This window comes from Chiloscyllium plagiosum, unplaced genomic scaffold, assembly GCF_037043375.1.
Source record: "Chiloscyllium plagiosum isolate Xiang-an unplaced genomic scaffold, Cpla_swu_hap1 HiC_scaffold_9, whole genome shotgun sequence".
Classification (NCBI taxonomy): domain Eukaryota; kingdom Metazoa; phylum Chordata; class Chondrichthyes; order Orectolobiformes; family Hemiscylliidae; genus Chiloscyllium; species Chiloscyllium plagiosum.
The window spans coordinates 5,080,268-5,098,786 of record NW_028270147.1 but is presented as its reverse complement, the minus strand read 5'-3'; the positions used below and the strand labels follow the sequence as shown (position 1 = coordinate 5,098,786).

Sequence of the window (18,519 nt, the reverse complement as noted above, 5' to 3'; positions counted from 1 at the left end):
GTAGGAAACAACAGATCTTGCTGAAATACAGCTCTTTCTCTATTCAGCTGCACTGGGAAAATGCATAACTCAAGTGCTGTTGTATCACCACTGACGTGGTTGCAATTGGAGTGAAAAATTAATGCAGTAGGTTTTTATTATAATGGCTAAGTTCATAATAGAAAGTTCAACACTAAAAATTAAAGGTTGATAGACAGTAAATGCACAGGTATAACAAGATATTATATTTTCTTACACTAAATGAAGTTAATGCCTTGCTCTTAAATACTGCTCAACTTGCATTTGGATGAGAGACCTTTTCATTTAAATTTGCTCATGGAATGTGGGTGCTGATGGATAGGCAACATTTGTTGCTCATCTTAATTGTCCATTGGGCAGTTACATGTCAACCACATTGCTATACAGCAAGTCACATGTCGGCAAGACCAGGTAAGGAAGGCAATTACTTTTTCTAAGGAACATTATGGAGCTGTGTATTCTACCCAACAATTGACAATGGTTTCACAATCATCATAAGACAATTCCTGACTTTTACAGTTTCAAATTCCATCTGTCATAGTATATACAACTGAACACAGCATAACTAGCCATACAGTCAGCATGGATTTGTTAAAAGTTAAAAATCAAACACCAGTTTATAGTCCAACAGGTTTAATTGGAAGCAAACGAGCTTTCGGAGTGACGCTCCTTCATCAGGTGATTGTGGAGGGCTCGATCGTAACAAGAATTTATAGCAAAAATTTGCAGTGTGATGTAACTGAAATTATACATTGAAAAATTGATTGCCTGTTAGGCCTTTCATCTGTTAGAATACAGTGATAGTTTCATTTCTTTCATGTGTAAATCACAAAACCTTTTTTTTTTTAAAAGTTGCATTCTCGGGTTAGCTGTTAACAATGGTGATAGCTAGACAATATGTTGAAGGCGTTAGCCCCCTATGTTCTCTGTCTATGACCCGATGTTTAGATAGATTCTAATCTAAAAAGTGAGATAACAGAATTTTACATAAATTCATGCAGTTTTTGAGCCGAGTTCTATATGAATGTATGGAGTTTTTGAGCAAAGTGCAATGTAACTCTGCAAGTACAAATTCACCACACAAAATATATGTGTGCATGTGTGTCTTTGTCTGTGTGTGTGTCGCTGTCTGTCTGGTGTGGGGGTTGTGAGTATGAGAAAGTGTGTGTGTGTGTGTGTGTGTGTGTGTGTGTGTGTGTGTGTGTGTGTGTGTGTGTATGTATATATAGTGAGTGCAGAGTGTCTTAAGTTTGAGAGGGGGTGCATGTCCGGAGTGTGGGAGTGTGTGTGTCTATAAGGGTGTGTGTGGGTGTCTGTGTACTTGTGTCCATGTGTATGTGAGAGTGTGTGCGCGCGTGTGCGCGTGTAGTGCAATGGTGATCACCTGTAATGTGACATGAACCCAAGGTCCCGGTTGAGGACCTCCCGACGGATACCGAACTTAGCAATCAGCCTCTGCTCGGCCACTTTCCTCTGCTGCCTGTCCCAAAATCCACCTTGGAGGATGATCACCCAAAGGTCCGAGGTTATAAATTCTGTGTTACAATCTAGCCCTCCACAATAACCTGAAGGAGTGTCGCTCCGAAAGCTAGTGTGCTTCCAATTAAACCTGTTGGACTATAACCTGGTGTTGTGTGATTTTTAACTTTGTACACCCCAGTCCATCACCGGTATCTCCAAATCATGGATTTGTTAAGGCAATGTTGTGTTTGACAGCTTTATTTTAATATTTTGCTGTGATAACCGGGAACATTGATGAAGATAATGCTTTGGGCATATGGTCTACATCAACTTTAGCAAGGATTTTCACAAGGTCCCTTGTGGTAGACAGGTCAAGAAAGAAAAGAGCCTGCGGGATTGAAGATAAAAGTGGCATACTGGACCTTAAACTAGTTGAAAGGCGGAAAGCTGAGGGTGATGGTACAGCAATGTGTCTGTGACTGCAAGGCTGTTTCCAATCGTCTTCCACATGGCGCAAAGCTGTGGTCCTCACGGTTTGTAGTTTTCATTAATGATTTGGGTTTAAAATGTAGGGTTATGATCAAGGAGTTTGAGAGTGAGATGAAAATGGTAGAATGATAAATAGTGACAAAAGGTAGCTGCAAAATGTGGGAGGACATTAATGAATTGATCAACTGACAAGTGTAGTGCAAATGGAATTCAACTGGAAAAGTGAGAGGTAATGCATTTGAGGGCAAACAAAGCAAGGGACTATACTACAATAAAGAAAGCCAACATCCAGAGAGAAAAATCACAGCCAGCACTTCAAGTCCATTGATCCTGTCCAGGTGTTACTTTAAGAATGTTAGAACCTTGGACAATACTGATATCAGAGGGACATTTTGTTCATATTCACAGCCTGCTGAAGACAGATAAGGGAATTAAGACCGGATTTAAGAATACTTGCCTTAATTAGCCAAGCTACAGAACACAAGCACTGAGGTTACACTGGACTACATAAAATGCTAATTAGGCTGCAACCAGAGTATTGCTTACAGTTCTGGTCACTACCTTGTTCAGAAAGGCATGACTACACTAGAAAGGTTGCAGAGGAGATTCACAAGGCTGCTGCCTGAACTGAGTTCTCAGCTATGAGGAAAGATTGAAGAGTCTGGGTTTGTTTGCCCTTCAAAAAATAAAGATTGAGAGGGGACCTCATTATGTCTGGTTATCTCTGGTTTGTTGCTTGTGCCACACACTAGCAAGGCAAGGAATAGAGAGGGGGAGAAGTTGAACATGTGGCAGCAGGGATGGTGCGAGAGGCAGGGTTTTGGATTCCTGGATAATTGGGGCTCTTTCTGAGATTGGTGGGACCTCTACAAACAGGATGCTCTTCACCTGAACCAGAGGGGTACCAATACCCTGGGGGCGGAAATTTTGCTAATGCTGTTTGGGAGGGTTTAAACTAATTCAGCAAGGGGATGGGATCTGATCATGTAGTTTGATCATACAGGAGGTTGAGAATAGTGAAGTCCAAAATAAGGGTTTAAGATTGCAAGAGGGCACCAGCAAGCAAGAAGTTGGCTTGAAGTGTGTCTACTTCAACAGCAGGAGCCTCCGCAATAAGGTGGGTGAACTTGCAACATGGGTGGAACCTGGGATTTCGATGTTGTGGTCATTTCGGAGACATGGATAGAGGAGGGACAGGAATGGTGGTTGCAGGTTCCAGGATTTAGATGTTTCGGTAAGAACAGAGAAGATGGTAAAAGAGAGAAGGTGCGGCATTGATAGTCAAAAACAGAATACAGTGGCAGAAAGGATGTTTGACGAAGACTCGTCTACTAAGGTAGTTTGGGCTGAGGTTAGAAACAGGAAAGGAGAAGTCATCCTGTTGGGAGTTTTTTTTTTAATAGGCCTCCGAATAGTTCCAGAGATTTAGAGGAAAGGATAGCAAAGATGATTCTTGATAGGAGCAAGTGTGACAGGGTAGTTGTTATGGCATCTTTAACTTTCCAAATATTAACTGGAAATACTATAGTTCAAGTACTTTAAAATGGGTCAGTTTTTGTCCAATGTGTGCAAGAGGGATTCGTGACAGTATGTAGACAGGCCAACATGGGGGTGAGGTCACATTAGATTTGTTACTGAGTATTGAACCCAGCCAGGTGATAGATTTGGAGGTAGAACATAGAACATAGAACAATACAGCACAGAACAGGCCCTTCGGCCCACGATGTGCCGAACATTTGTCCTAGCTTAAGCACCCATCCATGTACCTATCCAATTGCCGCTTAAAGGTCACCAAAGATTCTGACACTACCACTCCCACAGGCAGCGCATTCCATGCCCCCACCACTCTCTGGGTAAAGAACCCACCCCTGACATCGCCCTTATACCTTCCACCCTTCACCTTAAATTTATGTCCCCTTGTAACATTCTGTTGTACCAGGGGGAAAAAGTTTCTGACTGTCTACTCTATCTATTCCTCTGATCATCTTATAAACCTCTATCAAGTCACCCCTCATCCTTCGCCGTTCCAACGAGAAAAGGCCTAGCACACTCAACCTATCCTCGTACGACCTGTTCTCCATTCCAGGCAACATCCTGGTAAATCTTCTCTGCACCCGCTCCAAAGCTTCCACATCTTTCCTAAAGTGAGGCGACTAGAACTGCACACAGTACTCCAAATGTGGCTTAACCAAAGTCCTGTACAGTTGCAACATCACTTCACGACTCTTGAATTCAATCCCTCTGCTAATGAACGCTAATACACCATAGGCCTTCTTACAAGCTCTATCCACCTGAGTGGCAACTTTCAAAGACCTATGAACATAGACCCCAAGATCCCTCTGTTCCTCCACCTCACTAAGAACCCTACCGTTAACCCTGTATTCCGCATTCTTATTTGTCCTTCCAAAATGGACAACCTCACACTTGGCAGGGTTGAACTCCCTCTGCCACTCCTCAGCCCAGCTCTGCATCATATCCAAGTCCCTTTGCAGCCGACAAGAGCCTTCCTCACTATCCACAACTCCACCAATCTTCGTATCATCTGCAAATTTACTGACCCACCCTTCGACTCCCTCATCCAAGTCATTAATAAAAATTACGAACAGCAGAGGACCCAGAACTGATCCCTGCGGAACTCCACTTGTAACTGGGCTCCAGGCTGAATATTTACCATCTACCACCACTCTCTGACTTCGACCGGTTAGCCAGTTTTCTATCCAATTGGCCAAATTTCCTTCTATCCCATGCCTCCTGACTTTCCGCATAAGACTACCATGGGGAACCTTATCAAATGCCTTACTAAAATCCATGTATACTACATCCACTGCTCTACCCTCATCCACATGCTTGGTCACCTCCTCAAAGAATTCAATCAGACTTGTAAGGCAAGACCTACCCTTCACAAATCCGTGCTGGCTGTCCCTAACCAAGCAGTGCCTTTCCAGATACTCATAAATCCTATCCCTCAGTACCCTTTCCATTACTTTAGGTAGGTGAGCACTTTGGAGATAGTGACCACGATTCAGTTATGTTTACTTTAGTGATGGAAAGGAATTAGTATATACTACAAGGCAAGTGTTATAGGTGGGGGAAAAGGCAATTATGTTGTGATTAGGCAAGATTTTGGATGCATAAGATGGGGAAGGAAACTGCAGTGGATGGGCACAATTGAAATGTGGAGCTTTTTCAAGGAACAGCTACTGCGGGTCCCTGTTAGGCAGGGAGGAAATGATTGAGCGAGGGAGCCGTGGTTTACTAAGGAAGTTGAATCTCTTGTCAAGAGGAAGAAGGCGATTTATGTTCGGATGAGATTTGAAGGCTCAGTTAGGGCACTTGACAGGTTAGCCAGGAAAGCCTAAACAGAGAGCTAAGAGGAGCCAGTATGGGACATGAGAAGGCGTTAGTGGATAGGATCAAGGAAAACCCAAAGGCTTTATATAGGTATATCAGGAATAAAAGAATGACTAGAATAAGATTAGGGCCAATCAAAGATAGTAACAAGAAGTTGTGCATGGAGTCAGAGGAGTTAGGAGAAGCGCTAAATTAATATTTTTCATCAGTATTCACACAAAAAAAAAAACAATGTTGTCGAGGAGAACACAAATACGAGCTACTAGGCTGGACGGGATCGAGGTTCACAAGGGGGTGGTGTTAGCAATTCTGGAAAGTGTGAAAATAGGCAAGTCCCCTGGGCTGGATGGGATTTAGCCTCGGATTCTCGGGGAAGCCAGGGAGTAGACTGCCAAGCCTTTGGCTTTGATCTTGACGTTGTCATTGTCTACAGGAATAATGTCAGAAAACTGGAGGTTAGCAAATGCTGTTCCCTTGTTCAAGAAGGGGAGCAGAGACAACCCTGGTAATTATAGACCAATTAGCCTTACTTCGGTTAAGGGTAAAGTGTTGGAAAAGGCTATAAGAGATAGGATTTATAATCATCTAGAGTGGAGTAAGTTGATTAGGGACTGTCAACATGGTTTTGTGAAGGGTCGGTCATGCCTCTCAAACTTTATCAAGTTCTTTGGAAAGGTGACAAAACAGGTGGATGAGGGTAAAGCAGTTGATATGATGTATATGGATTTCAGTAAGGTGTTTGAGAAGGTTCCCCATGGTCGGCTACTGCACAAAATACAGAGGCATGGGATTGAGGATGATTTTGCAGTTTGGATCAGAAATTAGCTAGCTGAAAGCCAGAGGGTGATGGTTGATGGGAAATGTTCATCCTGGAGTTCAGTTACTAGTAGGGTACCACAAGAATCTGCTTTGGGTCCACTGCTGTTCGCCATTTTTATAAAAGAACTTGGATGAAGGGATAGAAGGATGAGTTCGTAAATTTGCAGATGACACCAAGGTCGGTAGAGTTGTGGACAGTGCAGACGGGTGTTGTAGGTTACAGAGGTACATAGCTAAGCTGCACAGCTGGGCTGAGAGGTGTCAAATGAGTTTAATGCAGAGAAGTATGAGATGATTTACTTCGGAAGGAGCAAGAAGAATACAGAGTACTGGGCTAATGGTAAGATTCTTGGTAGTGTAGATGAGCAGAGGGATCTCTGTGTCCACATGCACAGATGCCTGAAAGTTGCCACCCAGTTGATAGGTTTGTTAAGAATGCATATGATGTGTTAGCTTTTATTGATAGAGGGATTGAGTTTCAGAGCCATGAGGTCACGCTGCAACTGTGCAAAACTCTGGTGTGGCTGCACTTGAAGTATTGCCTACAGTTCTGGTCACCGCATTATAGGTGGAAGTTTGGAAAGGGTTCAGAGAGATTTACCAGGATGTTGCCTCTTCCAGAGGGAAGTTCTTACGAGGAAAGGCTGAGGGACTCGAGGCTGTTTTCATTCGAGAGAAGAAGGTTGAGAGATGACTTAATTGAGACTTAGAAGGTAATCAGGAGATTAGATAGGGTGGACAGTGAGAGCCTTTTTCCTCAGATCATGGTGGCTAGCACAAGGGGACATAGCTTTAAATTGAACAGTGATTGATGTCGGAGGTAGTTTCTTTACTCAGCACCACCTGAAACCATAGTAGATTCACAAACTTTAAGGGCATTTAAATGGTCATTGTATAAACATATGGACGAGAATGGAATAGTATAGGTTAGATGGGCTTTAGATTGGTTTCAAAGGTCAGCACAATATCAAGGGCCGAAGGGCCTGTACTGCGCTGTAATGTTTTATATTTAAGGAGAAGCATAAATATAGTAGATTAGTAGGCACTCCTTTTGAAGAGTAGAGAGGTCAATGACCAGGGATCACAGATTTAAGGTAAGACAAAGGCTAAGAGGAGAGTTGAGAAGTAACATTTTTCACCAAGGGTGGTAGGAGTCTGAAACTTACTGCCTGAAAGAGTGGACGAGTCAGAAATTCTTGTAATATTTAAACAATAATTACGTATTTACTTTCGCTTCCATAGCCTCCAGAGTAGTGGGTCAGATTAGTGGAGTCAGATATGTTGACTAGCATGGAAATGTACCAAATGCTCTAAACATCTGAAAGAAATGTGTGCTTAAACTGATAAAGATCCGATGCACCTCTAAAGAAGGCTGATAAATTACAAAGGTTCTTGAAAACATCCTAGTTAAATACTCATCTATCCGTTGAGCATGGTATTTTAATCACATATCATATGACCAGCCTACTCAAGGAGAACAAGGTGACATTGCAAGACCAAACCTGGCTCAGCGACAGAGGGAAAGCAGTGCTTCATTGTGTTATGAACCAAATAAGCTTAGCTTTACAAAGCAATTCATGAGTTTACACTTGTTCTAAAAGGTACCTCAACTGAACTATAAAGCTAGACCTTACCTGTTATTACTCAAACATACCAAACCAATTTATTTGATTTATTCTACATGCTCTATTCAAACCAATACTCAACTTTTCTTTCACAAAATGTTTTGTGGCCAAATCACGTAGGGTGCAAATTAACCAAGGAAATAATACAAAAGCATTCTAATTTCATCTGTCAAATAGAAAGCAATAGATGGTACCCAAAAATACAGCATTGTGAATGCAAACAGGAGCTTGCAAATCGTAGAGGGTGGGGGCAGGTGGCAATATCACCTAATCTTTAACAGATTTATACTTTGTATGAATCTTGCCATCAATAAATATTTTAAGTGTTTATGAACCTAAGTATGGATTAAGTGCAAAACTAACACCATACAGTACTTCTACCATGAAATGTCAACTGATTTTTAAAAATCAGTATGTGTGATATCTATTCGATTAAGATCGAATTATAGATTCACCATTTAAATCACAGGTGTATAAAGTTAACACATCATGCACCTATAACCAGTACAGATTAGTGACAGCCTACTATCAGCTTTAAAATTCAAAATCAATAGTCCGAGGAAAGAGAAAGCCTCCACCAGTGTTAGTCACCAAAGAGGCAAGAGGTGGAATCCCATTTGCAGACAGCCTGTTCTGGAGAGTAAGACACCAGCCGGACACTTCACGCTGGACGATAGATCCACGCATAAGGCCCGATGAAGGAGTGATCCAGTTGCCGCAGCAACTGCCTACCTGTCAGCAAGAGACTCTGGCTGGGAGGGAGCGGCGCTGCTTTGTTTCCTTGTACTCTTACAGGAGCAGGGGAGCTGGTCTTCTGTACGTCTACTTCTTTGCTGGTTGCCTGACCTGACAGTGAACCAGATGGCACACTGACTCTGACAGAGCCACTAATACGCTCTTTCATCTCCAAGGACAGCATGCGTCCCCTGTGCATCCATTCTTGCATTTTGTTGACCGTCACCGCAGGCGGCTTTAGAAAGCATCCCTGGCTATCATCCTGCTTGTCACATGACCCACAGAGCAAGTCACTGGGATTTCTAAACTTTGTCACTTCACAGCTAGAGTCACCGACCAACACGGGGCTACCCTCACAAGGCTGCGCCGCCCCCTGTGCACACTCTGAGGGGTGAATGGCACAGGGCGAGGTGCTCCCGGCATCGCAGGAGGTCTGGCCCGCCTCTCCCAGGCGGAGGAAGGCAGGACCGTGTCCTGACTGTTCACGTTCCAGGTCAGAGTCAGCGAGGCAGGACACGTAATTAATAACCCCATCGCTTACTGAGCGTGGCAAGGGCGCTCTAGCTACCCCACTGACCAGGTTGGCAATGCTGCCGCTGGCAAATCCTTTCCTGCGTTTACCTGACAGAGAATCCGCATCGGATACCTGTGGCTGCGGGCTAACCTCATCAGAGGACCAGGCGTCACTGTCTAAAGCCCTGACTGAGGACTGGCTGCAGACACTATCCTGGGACTGGCGGCTGAGAGCAGCCAGGCGGCCCCGGCGGGCAGGGCTCTCCATCTCCACCGGCATGCCGTGCATGGCGTGGATCAGCAGGTAATAGGCTTCGTGCAGGCGGCTCCTGAGCCTCTCCTTCTCCTGGGCACTGTCCAGGCTGTGCTTCCTGTGCCTGCTGCGGTCACAGCCGTGGGGGGAGAGGGCAGCGGCGGGCGCGGGGGCGGGCGCGGGCACCGGCCGCTCGCAGCCCCCCAGCCACGGGTTGTCGTAGTAATCCTCCTCCTCCTCCTCCTGGCTGTCCAGCGACTGCCTGCGGCCGGGGGAGAGGAGGAGGAGGTGGAAGGGGGGGTCGGCGGTGGAGTTGGGGAGGGGGGAGGAGAGCTGACCCCCTGCCCCTCCCCCCACCCCCACCACCCCGCCGACCCCCTCCGCGGCTTCCAGCCGGCGCTGCTCCGGGCTCTGCCAGCCCCGGCCGCTGGCGGTACCCGGGCGCCGGTTCATCCTGACGGTGCCCTCCTCCTCTTCCTCTTCATCCTCCTGCTGCTGCTGCTCTCCTCCTCCTCCGCTGCTCCCCGACCCCGCTAAAACTTTCACACCGCCAACCACCATTACCCCGGGCCCGGCCTCTTGTTGTAGCCGCCGCTGCCGACGCCGCCGCTGCTCCTCGGGAAGCTTCGCTTTACCTTCCTGACTCCTCGTCCCGACGCCCGCCGACTTCTTGGACTTCCTGCCCCTCAGTTTGGCGAAGAGAGTCCGGCGTAAAGGATCGGCCATCGCTCTCGAGGGGGGCGCGCGTGTCTCCCACCACCCTCCCCTCCAACTCCACTCAAGGATTTCCCTTCCCTGCCCGGCCGGCCGGCACGGAGACCGCCGCCGCTCTGGCCGCGCTCCTGCGCGATCTGACGGGCTGCGGGGCTCGGAGCTGGCTCCTGGTCCTCTGCCTGGCCGTGCGCGCGCGCGCGCGTGTGCGTCGGCCATCCCCGCCCCCTTTTCGGTTTGAAGCTCAGGCCCCTCCCCAACAGCCGCGGCGCGAGGCGGCCAGCACGCAGGCGCAGAGCCCCCCATCTCGTTAACGGTACCGCCCATCGCGACCTCGGAGCCAATTGGAGCGTGGGGGCGGGGACAAACCCGGCCGACGCCAGGTAACAGCCCCGCCTTCTCCCCACCCTCTGAACACACCTGGACTCACCTGGACCGTGAGGAAGAAAAGCAAGATGGCTTGAAGACCAGGTAGGGCTGTCAATGTCCACGTGGACAGTCAAGCAATTGAAGATTGAATGTGTTGATTCTTTGACGTATTTGTTTTATGAAAGAGAGATTGAGCATTTTAGGCCTGTATTCATTTGTGTTCTTAGACAGACCAAACTCCCTTAAAAGATATCAAGGAGATAGCCTTGACCCTAACTTTATTTAAAGGCAAGTGTTAGGTGCTGCATTTCAGACGTGATTTAATAGGTCCACAACTAGGTTTTGAGCAAAACACACTTTATTCTTACAACATAGTAAAAATACAAACCACAAAAAAATTGACATGACTTTAATTCTGTTGAAATATTTAATAAAATAATATATTTTAAACTATTATTTAACTACTTATCACCAACTGTTCCAGTATAATAACATCCTGTAAACACACCTTGGGCAAAGACAAATTCAGCAAAACAGATTTTCCTCACATGCTATCTTTCTTCTAGTTCAGGAACACCAAAAGAAACAGTCTAGCAGCATAGATAGAATCGAAGCTTTCTGCTGCAGCAGAGAGAGAGAGCTGTATCTATCAGCTTCACCAACCAACTCCAAACACCAACTGAAAGCAAAACAAAAACCCTGAGTCTGACTCCATCCACTCATGCTTAGAGTCAGAGTCACGGAGATGTACAGCACAGAAGCAGACCCTTTAGTCCAATTCATCCATGCTGGCCAGATATCCTAACCTAACCTGGTCCCATTTGAGAGCACCCCAGAGGCTCCCTGCCTTCATTCCTGATGAAGGGCTTTTGCCCGAAACATCAATTTTCCTGCTCCTCAGATGCTGCCTGACCTGCTGTGCTTTTCCAGCACCACTCTAATCTAGACTCTGGCAGTCCCAGTCTATGTTAGGAAAACTAAAATCCCCTACCATGACAACCTGATTGTTCCCACAAGTCTCCACAATCTCCCTGCATATTTGTTCCTCTAATTTCCGTTGACTATTTGGGGGCCTACAGTACAGCCCCAATAATATCACCAGCCCCTTCTTACTTCTTAATTCCATCCACAAAGTTTTGCTGGATGATTCTTAAATTATTTCACCTCTGATTACTGCTGTGATACTTGCCTTAATCAAAAATGCAACTCCCCCTCCCTTTTTTCCAACACCCCTGTCCTGTGTAAAGCACCTGTACCCTGGTACATTAATTAAGCTGCCAATTTTGTCCCTCCGTTAGATCAGACCAGGTACAGATAACAGTTTTCTTCCCTCAAGGGCATTTATCCTGATAATTGACAACAACATTATTTTAAGTGCAGATTTTGTTTCATTGAATACAAATTCTACCATGGTAGGATTTGAACCCAGGTCTCCACAACATTACTTGGGTCTCTGGTTTAATAGTCTAGCAATAATACCACTATCACCTCCCATTAAATGATTTGGACAGTTCTATTTCATCTCCTCTCAAACTGTACTAAGGGAAACAAATTAAGCTACTCCAATATATTCATGTTGCTGAAGTTGTGTAATCACAGATGAATAATTGGCCCATCAAGTTTGCACCAATCCTCCGAAGAACAATGCATTCAAGCCCAGCCCCACCCTATCCCCAAAACCCCTTATTTTTGACCATAGCTATTGTACCTAGCCTACACATCCCTGGACACTACGTGGTAATTTAGCATGGCCAATCTCCCTTAGCTACACATGTTTGGACTGTGGGATGAAGCCAGAGTACCCAGCCAAAACCAACACAAACACTGGGAGAATGTGCTAACTCCCCACAGACAGTCACCCAAGGCTGGAATCCATCCATTGTCCCTCACCCATTGAAGCAGAGATCCTGAATCTATATTTTGACTTCTTCCTAAAATCTTCATATCTCCCCTAAAGAAGAGTGCACAGAATTTGATAAATGTTCGAAGTGAAGCCAAACTAGCTTTATAAAGAAGCCTCATTACTTAGATTTCAACTTAAATCCCACCCTTTATGTTACAGTTATAGATCTCTCCAAGAAATCCAAAACGCTTTGCAATGTTATTCTCATTCCTAAGATGGATTCTCATTGCCATGCTTTGTCACTTGCACACTCTCAACCTCTTTCTTAAAGAACACAAACTCACCTTGTCTTAAATCTCGTCAAGTCATTGAGACGTACAGCAGGGAAACAGATCCTTCAGTTCAACTCGTCCATGCTGACCAGATATCCTGAATTAATCTAGTTCAATTTCCTAGCACTTGGCCCATAACCCTCTAAACCCTTCATATTCATATACACATCCAGATCCCTTTTAAATGTTGCAATTGGACCAACCTCCACCACTTTCTCTGGTAATTCATTCCATACACACACCACCATCTGCGTGAAAAAGTTGTCACTTTTAAATCTCTCCCCTCTCATCTGAAACCTATTTTTCCCCACCCTAGAGAAAAGACCTTATCCATTTACCCTATCTACTCCCCTCATGACCTTTTAAACTCTATAATGTCACCCCTCAGCTTCCCGACACTCCAGGGAAAATAGCCCCAGTCTATTCAGCCTCCTATAGCTCAAACCCCCCCCCTCCCAACTTGGCAACATCCTTGTAAATCTTTTCTGAACCCTTTAAAGTTGCACAACATCTTTCCTATATCAGGGAGGCCAGAATTGCACACAATATTCCAAAAGTGGGCTAAAAAGATGTCCTGTACAGCTGCAATATGGCCTCCCAACTCCAATACTCAATGCACTGACCAATAAAGGCAAGCATACCAAATGCTTTCTTCCCTATCCTATCTACCTGCAACTCCAGTTTGAAGGAACTATGAACCTGCACTCCAAGGTCTCTTTGTTCAGCAACACTTCTCAAGATCTTACCATTAAGTATGTAAGTCCTTCCTCTGATATGCCTTTCCAAAATGCAGCACCTCACATTTATCTAAATTAAACTCCATTTGCCACTCCTCAGCCCATTGTCCCATCTAATCAAAGCTCTGCTGTACCTTGAGGTAACCTTCTTTGCTGTCCACTACACCTCCAATTTTGGTGTCATCTGCAAGTTTACTAACCATACCTCCTATGTTCACATCCAAATAATTTATATCAATGACAAAAAACAGTGAACCCAGGACCGATCCTTGTGGTCACAAGCTTCTGGTCTGAAAAGCAACCCTCCACCACCACCCTGTCTTCTTTGAGCCAGTTCCATATCCAAATGTCTAGTTCTCCCTGTATTCCATGTGATCTAACCTTACTAACCAGTGTACCATGAGGAATGGCATGGTGGCTCAGTGGTAGCACTGCTGCCTCACAGCACCAGGGACCCGGGTTCGATTCCAGCCTCGGGCAATTGTCTGTGTGGAGTTTGCACATTCTCCCCATGTCTGTGTGGGTTTCCTCTGGGTGCCCCGGTTTCCTCGCACAGTCCGAAGATGTGCAGGTTAGATGAATTGGCTGGTGCAAAATTGCTCATAGTGTTCAGGGATTGTATAGGTTAGGTACATTAGTCAGGGGTAAATATAGGGTAGGGGAATGGGTCTGGATGGATTATTCTTCAGAGAGTCAGTGTGGACTTGTTGGTCTAAAGAGCCTGTTTCCACACTGCAGGGATTCTAATTTCAAAGACAAGCCTTGTCGAACACCTTACTGAAGTCAACGTAGATCACGTCCACCGCTCAGCCCTCATCAATCCTCTTTGTTACTTCAAAAAACTCAATCAAGTTAGTGAGACATGATTTCTCAAGCACAAAGCCATATTGACAATACCTAATCAACCTTGTGTTTCCAAATACGTACAAATTCTGACCCTCTGGATTCCCTCCAACAACTTCCCCATTACCAATGTCAGGCTCACTGGTCTATAATTCCCTCGCTTTTCCTTACCACCTTTCTTAAATAGTGGCACCATGTTATCCAACTTCCAATCTTCCGGCACCTCACCAGTGGCTATCGATGATACAAATATCTCAGCAAGGAACCTAGCAATCACTTCCGTAGATTCACACAGGATTCTCAGTTGCACCTGATCAGGTGCCAGGGATTTATCCGCTTTTTTGCGTTTTAAGCCATTCCACACCTACTCCTCATAATATGGACACTTTTGAAGGTGTTGCTATCTGTTTCCCTATGTTCTATATCTTCCATATCCTTCTACACAGTAAACTTCGATGCAAAATACTTGTTTAGTATCTCCCCCATCTCCTGTGGTTCCACACGTAGGTGGCCTTGCTGATCTTTAAGAGGCCCTCTTCTCTACTTTTATTCTTTTGTCCTTACTGTATTTGTAAAATCCCTTTGGATTCTCCTTAATCCTATTTGCCTAAGCTATCTTGTGTGTCCTTTTTGACCTCCAATTTTCCTTCTTAAATATACTCCTACTGCCTTCATAATCTTCTACAGATTCACTTGATCTCTGCTGTCTCTACCTAACATATGCTTCCTTCTTTGTCTTGACCTAAACCTCAATTTCCCTGGTCATCCAGCATTCGCTACACCTACCAGCCTTGCCTTTCACCCTAACAGAAATGTACTGTCTCTGGACTCTCATTTTCTCATTTTGAAGGCTTTCCATTTTCCAGTCCTCCTTTTACCTCCAAACTTCTGCCCTCAGTCAAATTTCGTAAACTCTTACCTAATATCTCAGACCACATTTAGAGTATTGTGAGCAATATTGGGCCCTATACCTCAGGAAAGATGTATTGGCCTTGGAGTGGGTCCAAAGGAGTTTCATGAGAATGACACCAGGAATGAAAGGCTTAACACATGAGAAACATTTGAGAACTCTGGGACTATACTCAATGGAGTTTCGAAGGACGAGGGGGGGGGGATCTGATTGAAGTGTCCAGAATACTGAACAGCCTGGACAAAGTTGATGTCTGGAAGATGTTTCCATTGGCAGGAGAGGCAAGGACCCAAGGGCACAGCCTTAGAGTAAAGGGAAGGTCCTTTAGAATGGAGGTAAAGAGAAACATCTTTAGCCAGAGAGTGGTGAATCTATGGAATTCATTGCCACAGAAGACTGTGGAGGCCAGGTCATTGAGTATATTTTAAAACAGAGTTCTTTATTGCCAAGCGGATCAAAGGTTACAGGGAGTAAGCAGGAAAATGAAAACCCTACAAGCCATGATTGCATGGCAGAGCAGACTCAATGGGCCAAATAGCCTAATGTCTACTCCTATAACACCAATATTGGCCTTTCTCCAATTTAGAACTTTAACTTTTAGATCCAGTCTATCCTTTTCCATCACTGTTTTAAAACTAGTAGAATTATGGTCATTGGGCCCAAAGTGCTCCCCCACTGATACCTCTGTCACCTGCCCTGCCTTATTTCCCAAATGTTGGTCAAGTTTTGCACCTCCTCCAGTAAGTACATCCACATTCTGAATCAGAAAATGTTCTTGTGCACACTTAACAAATTCCTCTCCATTCATGTCCTTAACACTATGGCAGTCCCAGTCTATGTTTGGAAAATTAAAATCCCCTACTATAACCACCCTATTATTCTTACAGATAACTGAGATCTCCTTACAAATTTTTTTCTCAATTTCCAGCTGATTACGGGGAGGTCTATAGTATAATCCCAATAAGATAATCACCCCTAAAGTATAGCACAATAAGGTGTTCATCCCTTTCTTATTTTTCAATTCCACCCAAATAACTTCCCTGGACATTTTCCCTGAACTATCCTCCCTAAGTACAACTGTTATGTTATCCCTAATCAAAAACGTCACTCCCCCTCCTATCTTGACTCCTTTCTATCCTTCCTATAGCATCTACACCCTTGAATGTTAAGCTGTCAGTCCTGTCCATCCTTGAGCCATATCTCTGTAATTGCTATGATATCCCAGTCCCATGTTCATCTGAGTTCATCTGCCTTACCTGTTAGGCCTCTTACATTGAAATAAATGCAATTTTATTTATCATTCCTTCCTCGATCTCTGCTTTGTTCCTGAATGTCTTGACTGTTTGACTTGTGCCTTTCCCCAACTATATCAGTCTCAGACTGACCTCTTTCCTAACTATCTCTCTGGGAACACCCCACCTTGCAATGCTTACTAGTTTAAATTCTCCTGAGCAGTTCTAGCGAATCTCCCCACCAGTATATCAGTTCCCTTCCAATCCAGATGCAATCTGTCCTTCTTACACAGGTAACCTCTACCCCAGATGAGATTTCAATGATCCAAAAATGATCCTTCTCCCCTGCACCAACTCCTCAACCATGCATTCATCTGCTCTAACCTCCCACGCCTACCCTCACGAGTTGGTGGCACTGGGATATTACTGCTCTCGAGGACCTCCTTTTTAACTTGCTGCCTAACTTCCTGCATGCTTTTCCTATGTCATTAGTTCCAAGGTGCACAATGTCCTCCTGCTGATCCATCTCCCCTTTGAGAATATTCTCCACACTGTCCAAGATATCTTTGATCCTGGCACCAGAGAGCTGACGCATCATCCTACCCTGCAGTTTCATGTCATCCTTTACCTTATCTTGTGCTTGGATACCAACTTTATTTTCCATACAACTGTGCAGGATTGCAAACTTCACTAACTCATGGGTGACAACACTACTCTAGATTCTTCCTCATCTTCCCTTTCTTGAACCAATCTCTTCCTCAAGTTTTGCCCTTGCATGCATTTATAATACCTTCTGGCCTTTCCCTCTCTGACTCTACATGAGCCTTCTCTGACTTTATATCCATAGCCACTGCTGCAAAGTTTAGATCACCCTATTTGAGAATGAACCCATGGAAAGCAATAGGCTCGGATGGAGTCTCTGGCTGTGCACTCAGATCCTGTGTGGACCAGCTGGCGGGAGTATTCACAGACATCTTTAACTTCTCACTGCAATTTGAAGTCCTCCTACAAGAAGACCTGGTTCCAAAGAAAAATCATGCAGCATGCCTCAATGACTACTAACAGGTGGCTCTGACCTCCATAATGATGAAGTGCTGCAAGAGGTTAGTTATGGCTTACATCAACTCCAGCTGACCAAATTGCCTTGATCCTTTGCAATTCACTTACTGGTGCAACAGTTACTAACTTTGTATGATTTATTTCTTTGTATAATTGACGTAATTAAAAAGATGCTGTATTATGACGGCTTATAAGCATTTTATTGTCTGTTCATAAATATATGTAACAATAAATTACAATACCAAACTATGGTGTGAAGTTAGCTGAGTGACAGGAAATAGAGAATAGTGGTATTGTTGGAGAAAATTGTGATATTGGTCATTTTTCAGTTTGAAGGAAGCAAACCTCTGGTTTATGGCCTTCTAGACTGATCATTTTTATTAGATTACTAGATTAGATTACTTACAGTGTGGAAACAGGCTCTTGGCCCAACAAGTCCACACCGTCTCTCCGAAGAGCAACCCACCCAGACCCATTCCCCTACATTTACCCCTTCACGTAACACTATGGGCAATTCACCTAACCTGCACATTTTTGGACTGTGGGAGGAAACCAGAGCACCCGGAGGAAACCCACACAGACACGGGGAGAATGTGCAAACTCCATACAGACAGTTGCCTGAGGCAGGAATTGAATCCGGGTCTCTGGCGCTATGAGGCAGCAGTGCTAACCACTGTGTCACTATGCTGCCCTAATCATCAAGCTCAACAATTTTCGATATGCCTCTATCTTGTTCTATGTGTCTTTTTTTTTCTCCCTTTCTCCTTGTTTTGCTGATTGTTCTTGATTTCCTAGGGGTTGGTTTAAGGACAACTGTTTTTCTTGATGCATGTCAAAAATATAGACAGGTACTCCAGGTAAAATTTGCACATGATATTAAACTTGTAATAATTGTGAACTGTGAGGATATAGCCAAACTGGGAGACTGGGTAGACACATTTCAGATCAATTCAATGTAGAGAATTGTTTAAAAAGTAGTTAAAGGCCTAAGGAATCCTGTTCTCTTTCATTGAAGGATGGTAAGAAAGGAAAGGGACTAACGATGAAACAAAAGCTAAAAACTGTGGATTCTGGAAATCTTAAATAAAAGTAAAATGTGGTGAAAATATTCAGCAGGGCAGGTAGCATTTGTGAAGAGAAACAGAATTGATGATTCAGATCAAATGACTTTTCATCACAACTGGAGAAAAATAGAAATGCAAGAGTTTTCTTTAAACCA

The 18,519-nt window shown here is 44.5% G+C and overlaps 1 protein-coding gene across 2 annotated transcripts in view; it reads right to left on the bottom strand.

The window, feature by feature from the left end:
- Positions 1 to 10,350, bottom strand: part of syde2 (synapse defective 1, Rho GTPase, homolog 2 (C. elegans)) — a 170,203-nt gene extending 159,853 nt beyond the window's left edge. Inside the window, exon 1 of one of the 2 annotated variants that reach the window (XM_043698583.2) lies at positions 8,496 to 10,350. In XM_043698583.2, the coding sequence (XP_043554518.2) occupies positions 8,496 to 10,302 (1,807 nt within the window). In that variant the 5' untranslated portion in view covers positions 10,303 to 10,350. The remainder of the gene's footprint in view (positions 1 to 8,495) is intronic. The other variant, XM_043698582.2, reaches the window with a different exon arrangement.
- Between the last annotated feature and the right edge of the window lie 8,169 nt (positions 10,351 to 18,519).